The sequence below is a fragment of the Bombina bombina genome, chromosome 4 (assembly GCF_027579735.1).
Source record: "Bombina bombina isolate aBomBom1 chromosome 4, aBomBom1.pri, whole genome shotgun sequence".
Taxonomy (NCBI): Eukaryota; Metazoa; Chordata; class Amphibia; order Anura; family Bombinatoridae; genus Bombina; species Bombina bombina.
The window spans coordinates 372,588,195-372,600,828 of NC_069502.1; the positions used below are offsets into that span (position 1 = coordinate 372,588,195).

Below are 12,634 nucleotides of genomic sequence, written 5' to 3' on the forward strand. Positions count from 1 at the left end.
TATTACTTACACAGATATGCACAATCGTTATGTGCACCCTGTATTATCCCAGATAATAACAATATATTTCTAGGTTGGTGCAGCAAGGGAGGAAAGCAGAAAAAAAACAAGGGGGGAGTGCCTCCTCTTGACCCCCCCCCCCCCCCCCTGCGGATCACCCATGTTGATAACCATTTGGTTTTGTTTCTTTAAAACTTTAACTACATTTTTTATTTTAGGCATCCAATTGATAACGGTTCAAAAATCACCTGCTACCTTTTACAGTGGGATGAGGTAAGATATTTTAATTATTTATAAATGCCTATCTAAGTTCTCCCCTTTGCAAAAGTGTATTAAAGGGATATAAAACCAGCAAAAAAAAATGTATGCTTACCCGATTTATTAATTTCTTTCATGATAGTGAGAGTTCATGAAAATAGGAAAGAAAAAGCAGGGTATAAAATAAGGGCAAACTACAGCTGTTATGAAAAACCAAAGGGCAGGTCTTGTGAATTCTCACCATCATGAAATAAATTAATTTATCAGGTAAACAGGAATTCTTAGTTTTCTTTCATAAGATGACGAGAAGTCAACGAGCCATCATATGTGGGATACTATACACAAGACCACCATGAAATAGAGAGGGGGGAAAAACAGTTACGGTAGGTAGAGGTACTAGTTAGGCACTGTGGCCTGCAGAAGTTTCTACCAAAAGCAGCTTCAGAAGAGGCAAACGTGCCAACAAGTGTCATCTACTCTGGTAGAAATGAGCAGTATTTATTCAGAGGTAGGACTTCCTCTCAACTAGTAACACTATGCCAAATCAAAGCTGTAAGCCATTCTGACAAGGTAGCAGTAGCTTTCTGTCCCTTGCGGGGTGACCTGAGAAATAGATATACATAGAAGAAGAAAGTCTGAATTCTTTAGAGCTTAAAGAAAAAAATTCAAGGCCATACTACATCCAACTTAAGAAGTAATTTCTCTCTTTTCAGTTGTTTTTTTTGTGAGGGTTTTGGTGCGGGGCAGAGAGATGAGACTATCATTTCCTAATTGATGTTTTCAGAAGAAGAACTACTTTGGGAAGAAAGTAGGGCCGGTGCTAAGATTTTTTTGCCACACAGGCAAGGAATACACTTTGCCCCCCCCCGATTATAAAGTATCCGTTGCAGTTTCTTGACAAAATGTTACAGAGATGTGCTAAAAACACAGATAACCATTTTCTATATATAATTTCTAATTACCACATAAAATCACTGACCTGTTAATCTGTTTTTTTTTAACTATAATAGTCAATTGACAGTGGTAGCTCTGCCTCTGCAAAATAAATCTAAGAGTGGTAATGTTTCTTTAACATGCAATGTTTTTATGGTGGATTTAATTTTACAAAAAAATAAGTTATTTTTGAGTGTACTGTAGATTCAGGTGATTGTAAATTAGCAATTTACTGCTTAAATATAAACTGCAAGGCTGGTATATTACTTTGTTTACTATACTTCTGTTTATTCAATAATGCTTATACATACACACAACCCCTCGTATCCCACATACACATAACAACACACTCACACACACACAAACACACTCCTCCTACTGGCAAACCTTTCTTTCAGCCAACTTCATTGCTTAAAGGCAGCCTTCCATATAACTCTGATTGGTCTTTCAACCCCTTTATCAACCAGTAAAGAATGCAGTTTCTCATGCTGCAACCCTGTCTAGCATTACATAGCTTTTTTTTCAGGTGGCAAAGAGGAGATGGGGAAGGGGTTGATCTACATCTTTTACAGCCTGCAATACATAGATTTCCAGCTAGTATACACACACTCATACACACAGACACACATAAACACAACTCATACACACAAGATGCACAGAAACACACACTCATACACACAGAAGCCACAAAACACACACTCATACACACAGGTACGCACAGAAACACACACTCATACACACACAAACACACACTCATACACACAGGGCGCGCACACACAATACACGCATACACACACACACACTCATATACACAAACAAACACACACTCATATACACACAATCATACACACATACAAACCACTCTCATTCACACACACGCACCTCCCCACTTCTACTGGCAGCCTTCTTTGCATCAGCCAATTCATTGCTAAAGGCAGCCTTCCACATAACACTCATTGGTCTTTCTACCCCTTTATCTACCAATAATAAAATACAGCATAATCACTAGGCTCTCTAGCCCTCTGTGCATTACATAGCTTTTTCAGGTCGGAAAAAAAAGCATAAAATACATAGATTTCCGGCTAGTAGAGACACACTGTATAAGTATAAATAATTAATTATATATATATATATATATATATATATATATTTCCACTGTGTATCTGCACTCGCATTCAAAGATAGTCAGCAACCAGGGTGCTCAGATCAAAATTTCAATAGAGTATCACAAGTAGGGACTGCACTCGCTGGATTCAGTTCAAATAATACCTTATTTATTCAATGGTGACGTTTCGGGGTATGCAAACACCTTCCTCAGACCGAACACAGTGCACAAGAAACAAAGTGACTTTAAACCCAAAATAAACCCCCTCCCATCTTACATTCCAAGAAATTGCCGCCAAAACCTATCCATGGAGACCAGGTAGTTACCTGGCAACCAAGTTACACAAACAATTTAAGCATTCAAATAACAGTGGTGTGATTATTACTTCCTAACTGTTAATAAGACAAAAAGAAAACACCAGTGTGTAAACACTTATGTGTTATAAAAACTGTGAAGACATCATGCTTAATATATACCCTTTAAAATTCAGTATATCAAATCATATACAATATAGGTAAATCATTTGAGTAAATATATAAACCCTCTGCAACAACGTAGCTTATATGTTGAAGACCCATTACTGAAAGCAGAATGCCGTTGGATACACCTATCTCAACACTGTACACCCCCTATGGATTAAATGAATATAATAATTATAATGTTTATTGTAATTACTTATCCTCATTAGATCCGTATCCTTTCTCCGTGCACTTATGTAAATATAAGCAATGTCCTGCACTATTCTTTCTTCCATTGAGTAGTATATTGGAACAATGATCCTCTAATTCTTATGATATCCACTTTTTATGTATATAATGATATCAATTTTTATAATAAACTTGCACCACAATCAATTTCACTGTCATTCATTCTACACTCTACATAACTCACGTATTATAATAAGAATTTAACAAAATCTTTCAATAATCACTTTATAATATTATTTTTCGTTTAACATGTCACTTGTCCTGCACTAAGAACATTATTCCATTTTTTTCACTTTTAATTTAGTTAACATTTTGTTTTATCACTTTATTATTTGTCTTCATATTCAGTATGCACGTCTTACAATTTATTTCATCACTGTCACTCTGCAATGTTACATAAATACCACTAGAATTGGGCAATGTTGGACTCACTATTTTTGGTGAATGTTGATTTTGAACCAGATGCAGTGACTTTTTTTATTTTATATCTCTTTATTTTTCTCATGTTACTCATTTTTTGTTTTAACTGCAGTCATCAAGGCAGTACATATAAATCAGTTTATTAATATAAGGTCATCATCAGTACACTGAATACAAGTACAGCAGTAATAGTTTTTAGTTAATATATACATGAAATATCTCTCATTTGTATGCTCCCAGCATTCACTGTATACTTTGAATAATAGGGGAGCAATTTCTATTTGGAAACACACAATCACAGTACCAAAATAATGCAGCTATTTATAGATTAGCTACAGTTACAAATGTATGTATACTAACAAACTATAAACATCTCTACAAATCTGCGGGGTTAAATATTTGCAAGGAATTTTTAACACATGTCATATCCTAGCAGCTAATCACACACATCTTTTTCCCTCCTTTATTTCACTTTTCCATTTTCTGCGTTATCGTCATATATACAGTTGCTCTTTCTTCCATATAACCACTCAAGCTTTCTTATATTTATGAAGTAGCCAGCTCATAACGTTGTTGTGCTCAATTAACGTCATGGTAATGGACATCAACGTTAACCAATCATGTATCGTGGAGTGTAACTTTGAAGAACCAATCCAAAACAGAAGGTCGGGTTTTAGATTCTGTTATATGCCGCTCTGTCCGGCCAGCGCGTACCCCTCTGAGGAAGCGTTATGTGAAACGCGCGTCAGGGGCACTCTCATGAGGTTATGGAACCTCCTATTTTAGATAGCTGACTCAGTTAATCTTTTGAATAGCACTCAAGTTATGATCCAGCTAAACAGTGGCAGTTAAACGTTAATCACGGTCTCGAAATAGAAGAGACCTTTGTGTAGTTTAGTCTGATTATTACTTTTTGAATTTTGCCTAACTTGTTGACCTCCTAGATAATAGGAGTTGGTGTTAGGTTGCCTACCACTTACCTTTTTTCTTTGAAAGGGTTAATACTCTAAAGGTTTAAGCGGTATATAGAGATTTAAATTACCTAATGCAGTGATTTTTTCCTTTTGCATAATACGAAGTATTTTTCACATAAATAACCCTTTGTAGGGGCTTAAATCAATACATCATTATATTGGTTGCTATATATAGATACAGTATCACTGGTTTCATATCTGTGAGTCAGAATTTGTTATTATAATAACTAGTTTTTGCAACAATAGATAAACAATTTTGATGAGAAACACCCCTATTTTTGGTTTTAAACAACAGTGGAGACATAATTGGTTGCAAACCCCCTGCAAAACACACAGCTACTATTTCATTATCCTTAAAGGCATATGCCACCACCTCATTACTATAAACGGCACTTGCTAACAACCACTTAGTGATCCCCTCTCATGTGAGAGTTAAATAACCGCAAGTTGCAACATTTTAAACTAAAAGCCAAACTACATTTGCAACCATAATTATTTTGCATAAGATTGAACTACCAATATATTTATATGTCGTGCCCTTGAAACTAATTAACAAACTTATATCCCAAGTACACAAACGCATATATTTTGATTTGCTTGCAATGCTGTGGTGCTTTCTGTGAAGGCTAAAAACAAATCAGACATTTCAATTTTTTTCCTGCCTACATTACTTTGGGTAACTCCAAGAGCCAACTATTTGAACAGACACATATATTATATATATCTCTTGTGAGTAACAAATTACAATATAATCAGTGCAATCTAGATAATTTCATTATCTGAGTTTCAGCAAGTTTTAACTGTAGTTTGTGTGTGTGCATGAGTACCAGTCCTGCTGGACTTTTATTTTTTCTCCCAATAAGTTATTTAGTGTAAATGAGTATGCCTGTGATATTTGACTATATTTGAATCTTTTTCTGTCAATCTGTGAATATTTACACAAAGTGGGTTTGAAGTATTTAACTAGTCCAGTAGCCTGCAGTCTTTTCTTTGTGCTGCAAATCTTTTTGCATCTCTCTGTACATTCTGATGTATACTACTGCTTCAGGTTCTGGAATTTAAGGGTTTTAAAATAATAAGAAATAATTAGATTTATCCCTTAAATTTGTTTTAAAAAAAAACCCACTCAACTTTCCCTCACCCCTTTCATACTCTAAACTCCTTTACACTCCTCTGTCCTATTCCCGGGCCCTCTGAAAGAGATATCTGGACTCACATCAGTTTGAACCCCTTTCAATCGATGTGTAGATCAGCACTCCAAGTTTCACCATCCTCCTTGCTGGAGGAAAAAATATGACTAAGGAATCATGGGAAAGTGTGAGGGGATTAAAGCTCTGTTGTGTGGGGTGGTTTTGTCTTCTCCTGTAGGACTGGACTGTACGTTTAATCCCACATTTGATGGCTCATGGACCTCTCACTATCTATCTATTTTTCTTTTCTAATTCAGATAGAGCATGCAATTTTAAACAACTTTCTAATATACTTCTGTTATCATATTTTCTTTATTCTCTTGGTATCTTTTGTTAAAAATGAGGGATGTAAGTTCAGGAGCGTGTCTAGAGCACTATATGGCAGCAGTTTTTTGCACAGAATGAATTACTCATTTGCTAGAGCTGTAGATGGCAGCACTATTTTCCTGCTATGTAGTTCTCCAGACACCTACCTAGGTATCCCCTTTTAACAACCAAAAAACATGGGAACAAGCCAATTTGATAAAATAAGTCAATTGGAAGTTTTTCTTTTTAAAACTGTATGCTCTGTCTGAATCACAAAAGGACATTTTTGAGTTTCATATACATTTAACTGTTTTACATATACAGAGTAGAGTCTTTCCAATGATTCCAAGCACAGAATGAGAGTAGAAGGCCAGTTAGGACAGACTTATATAACAGATTGTGATGGAGCTTTCTCAAGGCAGAATCTTGACTTAATGGAATTATCTGTTACTCAACTGGGAATCACAATTGAATCCACAAATTATTATTTCTTTTTTTAAGGGAAGATTTAAGTGTAAACTCTCCTAATATTTTGTGCAATGTCTTTTTCTCATTTAATAATTTAGCTGTACACAAATAATTTGCTCTCCTCTTTATTATGTCTCCCATTGGTTAGATTCTAAAGAAAGGTTTAAAAGGATATTAAATTCAAAATGTAATTCCCCCATAAGAGGTTTACTTTACCCATTGTGAAAAAACTTTATAATGCTCTGTTATTTATTTATTTTGCTTAAAAACTTATTTCTTGTAAGTCATTTTGCAGATTTTTAGGCATATTATGCACCCCTTTTTCATAAGCAAAAACAATATTAATTCTCTAAACTATGTGATCAGTTATGTGTTAAGTGCCCTGGCCATCCACCATACCTGCAGTAATTTTTATTTTTTTATTTTTTTTAATGCAGGGAAATTCAGCCATTCCACCCACTCCATTAAAAATGGTATGGCCTGCTCCCTTCACACATGGATAGATGGGTCACGGCTGTGTGGGAATCAGGGATAAGTGAGCACGTCCTGCAATTTTCAGTGGAGTGAGCGATTCTGATGGGCTTTTCTGCCTAATACTGTAGTTTTTGCTTATGAAATAGAAGCACATATTACGCTTAAAATTAAAGGGACACTGAACCCAAATTTTTTCTTTCGTGATTCAGATAGAGCATGCAATTTTAAGCAACTTTCTAATTTACTCCTATTAATAAATTTTCTTTGTTCTCTTGCTATCTTTATTTGAAAAGCAAGAATATAAGTTTAGATGCCGGCCCAATTTTGGTGAACAACCGGTTTGTTCTTGCTGATTGGTTGATAAATTCACCCACCAATAAACAAATGCTGTCCAGTGTCTAAACCAAAAATTGTCTGGCTCCTTAGCTTAGATGCCTTCTTTTTCAAATAAAGATAGCAAGAGGACGAAGAAAAATTGATAATAGGAGTAAATTAGAAAGTTGCTTAAATTGCGATGCTCTATCTGAATCACGAAAGAAAAAAAAATTGGGTTTGGTGTCCCTTTTAAGCATTAAAATTACTCTCATAAAATAAATAGGGGTTTAGTGTCCCTTTAAATATGAAACATTTAGTGTTTTCCACTGCCCCAAGAAAGCACAAAGAATGTGCAATGAAACTAATTTTGACTGTAGTGGCATTTTAATGAATAGCCCTTTCAAGTGGTGTGTCCCTGTACTGCAAAACAATACAAATTGTGCTAACAAAAGAGTTCTAATGCTTTTATATTATGTATTATTGCACATGGTTATTTATTATGCATATGATAAAAAAAAATACTTTAATGTACTGTAAAGCCTTCAAGATTATATTTTTGATCAGCTTAGTAGGACAAACACAACATGCATGATGTTCACCGGTGTCGTATGATATAATTTGTTTTTGTAAAAGGTTATTTGCGTCTTTATTTTATCTGGTCAGATTCATAATTATCATTCTAGGTTAAAAACTGTATTGTGAATAGGAAAATCAAGCAGTGACCACAAAGCGCTTCATCTGTTGAGCTCATTAGAGAGAAACAGGATGTAAACAAAGACACTGCACGGTCACCAATGATCCAGAGCGGTAAACGTATGTCAGAGGAGAACGATCAATAAATTACATTTTCTGTTTTCTTGCCTTTGCATTATGGGATAATTTTTTTTGCTCAGGCAGTTCAGGTCACACATTAAACACTTAGGAAACATTTATATGTGTTTACCGAACTACACATGACTTTAATTACTCACCCTAAAGGTTTCAAGTAATCAGTATTCATAGAAGTAATGCAAAAACATTATGTTTCTGGATAAACAAACACATGAGCGTTAGAACTAAAACATGACAGATAACAAATTGCATAGATTTTGACAACAACTAAAGACCAGAGATCCTGTCAAGTCTGCAGATATTTCCTTTTTAGGATTTTCTTAGAACACTCTTTTGTACATACAAGGTAATCCAATTCCACCTCTATTAAAGTGCATAACATTAATTCTCCCCATTTCTGTAAGCAGTATGTACATATGTAACTCATTAACATGCTACCCACCTGTTCTGGTATTGCGCTTTTTGTTGAAAATGCTTTTATTATTCAGCTTAGTGCTAGTATTGCGGGTCTTTGCACGCGTCGGAAATAGCATGTGTATTACGAGTTGAAAGTAAACACGTTCGCTTGAACACAATTGAATTTAACGTAGTGAGACTTCAGAGCTCTGGTTAACTGTTATGTTCAACAAAAAAGTTGCACAAAATGCATCAAAAATACATTTAAAAGTGCACTTACAAAAATTATTTAAAAAAAATATTACATTAAAAAGATTTGAGGTCTCAGGTGTTTAAAAAAAATGTATGCAAAGGGCTTTAGCATAGAGATGCATACATATACATTTCTAAATATTTGTGTGTGTGTGTATATATATTATATATATAATTATATTTATATATGTATTTCTGTATATACAGACATAAATAAATATATATATGTGTGTGCATTGAAGGCCTTTTGCAGTCAAGTAGCTGAAAACATGTAAAATCATATTTATGTAATATTCATATTTAATAAAATGTTTACCTGTATTTACTGTAAATATTTCACATTCCAATGTTCTTCACATAGCAGAATATGTTCTAAGTATTTTTAAATAAATATTTCTATACTGTATATATCTCTATATATAATCATTGATATTTATAGGTATCAATATATATTTTACCAAAAATCCATCAGATGTATATAAAAATATGTATTTAAGAATAAATAGAACATATCCTTCTATGCAAAGTCGTTTCATGTCGGGTTTGCACAGAAGTATGGGTGTTTTTTCCACTTTTCTCACTTAAGTGAAGTCTAAAGGGGAAAATGTTAACGTGGTCACGATATTTGAAGTTCTGCTTTTTGTGCAAATTTTTTTTATTTTAACTTGTAATACGCTGACAAAAAAAAAGCTTACTATTCGGTAATTTAAAGCATGAGTGGGAGTGCTAAATAGCGTGCCACTTGTAATCTAGCCCCTAATTGGTTATTTATATATCACTTATATTGCATTTTTAAATTAAACATAGGTGGGATTTGATATTATCTTGCTGAGGATTTACAAAAATGTATTACAACTAAATACTTGGAGCTTCCTTAAAATCCTGTGCTGGACACACAGAGCTGTCAGTTTATAGTCATCTTCCACACATTTCTTGGAAATTCTTCATCTCCCTACTGAACATAATTATGAGGGTCTGTCCTAAGTGAGAATATGCTTAGTCTGCCACCTTGATTACTAGAAATAGTTATTTTAAAAGCCGCATTATCAAAATATAACTATTGGTTTAACCACTTTGTTGCCAAAGAAAACTGTAATGCCTTATGAAGACAAAGAGAAACTAGAAGAGGCTGAAGCCTAACAGTATTTTGCAGTCCTTTCTTGGAGATACATTGACTGCTATTGAGCTGCCATGTATCACTGCTTTCTTTCTTTCAAGTGTAGCTTCCAGAGATACTGAGTCTTGGTATAAACATTTGCATCACCATTTAAGACAGAGCAAACAGATTTACTGTAATGTCAGCAGATCACAGCCTTTGCCAGGCACTGACATCAGTTATTTTTTTTTTATAAAGATGTATGATATCAGGATAAAATTACTTTGGTTTTTTTTTCTCTCTAACATAATATTAATATGCAAACAAGAGCATAACTGAAACCAGGTACTGATACTATCACACTATCATGTAAAGACATTTCATTCTCAATATTGCAAAACAAAAAACATGTAACATAAATAGTCAATAGATGTATTTCTGGTTAAGAAAATTGACATGTTTGGTTAACTGTGAAAAAGATTAACACCAACAAGTTATTTTTTTTATAAATTAGGTGATCCTTATAGAAAATAAAATATTGTTACTTACTGTTATGTTCTTTGTGTATCTTTTCCATCCCTCATTAAATGATTTACTATTTTCTTTTTTTCTTAGGGAAAAAGAAATAGTGTGTTTAGAGAGTGTTATATGGGCAGCCAGAGGCACTGCAAGTTAACAAAGCTTTGTCCAGCAATGGGATACACGTTTAGATTAGCAGCACGAAATGACATTGGCAAAAGGTCAGTATAATATTTATAGTGATGTTTTGAAAGTATATAAGTTATTTTGATCCATGTTAAAGTGATGGTAAACTCTCCCATTTATAAAAACAGATACGGAATGTTAGTGATATTTTAGATGGAGTTTAATTTATCAATTGTAATGAAGTTGTGCTATAACTTACTTTTTAATATAGATATGAAATTTAAATACATCATGCTCTGCCTCTCACTTCAAAAATCAATTTTAATGTGTGCTAATGGTTTAAACGGCCAATCACCACTCTTCCCTTAAGGCACTGATTGGAGAACAGATCTGTTTTTATAAAGGGAAGAGTTTACCATCACTTTAATACATTCCTCTTACTCATCTAATATCTGCAACATAAATTCTTAAAAGTAATTTAAAACGTTTTGTTGAGTTGTGACAAAACTATCTGTTTGACAACCACATGAGCAGAAGGCAGTATCCTCAGCTGTGCATGTATGATCAGATTGCTAGAGCTGACATTTCAAAACTTTATAAGATTTACATAAAAACATTCAAATGAAAACCAGATAAAGAGATGGCAGATCCAACAGAGGTATAATGTTCAAATGTGTATGCATAGTGAGATTAAAGGGACAGTCTACTCCAGAATTGTTATCGTTTAAATAGAAATATAATCCCTTTATTACCCATCCCCAGTTTTGTATAACCAACACTGTTATATTAATATACTTCTTACCTCTGTGATTACCTTATAGCTAAGCATATGACTGCCGCCTTATTTCAGTTCTTTTAACAGACATGCAGTTTAGCCAATCAGTGCTGACTCCTAGGTTACTCTGTGGGAGTGAGCACAATGTTATCTATATGGCACACATGAACTAGCGCAGTCTAGCTGTAAAAAACTGACAAAATGCACCGAGATTAGAGGCAGCCTTCAAGGCTTAGAAATTAGCATATGAGCCAACCTAGGTTTAGCTTTCAACAAAGACTACCAACAGAACAAAGCAAAGTTTGTGAATTTGTTTTAATATAATCCCATTTGGTGGTAAAATGGTGGCATGAAACATACCAACATGTGCCTAGAACAAGCCTTAGGTTGTCTACTTAAAAATATATATATAAAGTATATTAATATAACAATGTTGGTTGTGCAAAGCTGGGGAATGGGTAGTAACGGCATTATCTATCTTTTAAACAATAACAATGTTTGTGTTGACTGTCCCTTTAAAGTTATTTCTGCTAATAAATCAGTCATTCCTGCTTCAAATTGGCTTTTTTTTAATATAGACAGCCATCATAACCACATAACTATGCAAACACGGATTTGAGCTAAGTAATAGCTCAGTAGTTCTTACCATGCCAAACTCTAAACAATAATAGTAGCTCTTGAAAATGCTGCCGAAAATCAATTCAGTGTTACGTAAAAAGAGATGAACTAATGACTTGGCTCTTCAGTCTCAGGAATAAACAGATAGAAAGATTAATCTCTAATGGAAACATAAGTGTATTTTATTGAAATGCATGAGACCACCGTGACATCAGAACCTTAACTCCTTGTCTGCCAGTGTGGTCTGCAGAACAAAACAGCCAGGGGGTTAATGTATCCTTTATTTGTGTGTATCTAAGTTTAGTCTGTTTGGAAATATGAAATAGTCTACATACAATTTATCACACAGGAAAATACTTTCTAGTCTTCAGATTTTCATATTCCATTCCAGTTGCTGTTTTTTTTTATTGTAACAGACTGCAGTTTTATTCCTCCCAATTGTTCAGTTCCCAGACAACTTTTTATAGTAGCATTATACACAGTTGGCTATATTCTAATCTTATGGAAAATTGTATCTAAATATTTGTTTATATAATAATAATAATAATAATAATAATAATAGTAATTTATCTATCTATTTATTTAAAAGGACATTAAACACATTAAATGCTAGACAGAATGATGCATTTAAAGAAAAGAATAGAGAATAACAGGTAGATGTATTTTTTAAAGTTTCTTTAGCTTTTTATATATTGACAAGATAAGTGTAAAAGTTTAGTGTCTATAAAACAGTGGAAACTGCCATGTTGTAACTTAGGTTACCTTCTCTGCTGTGGCCAATTAGGGACAGTTATAAATAGGTCACTAGAGTGTGCAGCCAATAGCTGTGTGACATATAACAGTGTTCTGCACTTACATTTCTAACAGGAAC

General features: G+C 33.9%; 1 protein-coding gene across 1 annotated transcript in view; it reads left to right on the top strand.

The window, feature by feature from the left end:
• Nucleotides 1-12,634, top strand: part of FNDC3B (fibronectin type III domain containing 3B) — a 546,318-nt gene that overhangs the window by 348,462 nt on the left and 185,222 nt on the right. The window contains exons 11-12 of the mRNA XM_053710139.1: nt 222-273; nt 10,341-10,465. Of these exons, the coding sequence (XP_053566114.1) occupies nt 222-273; nt 10,341-10,465 (177 nt within the window). The remainder of the gene's footprint in view (nt 1-221; nt 274-10,340; nt 10,466-12,634) is intronic.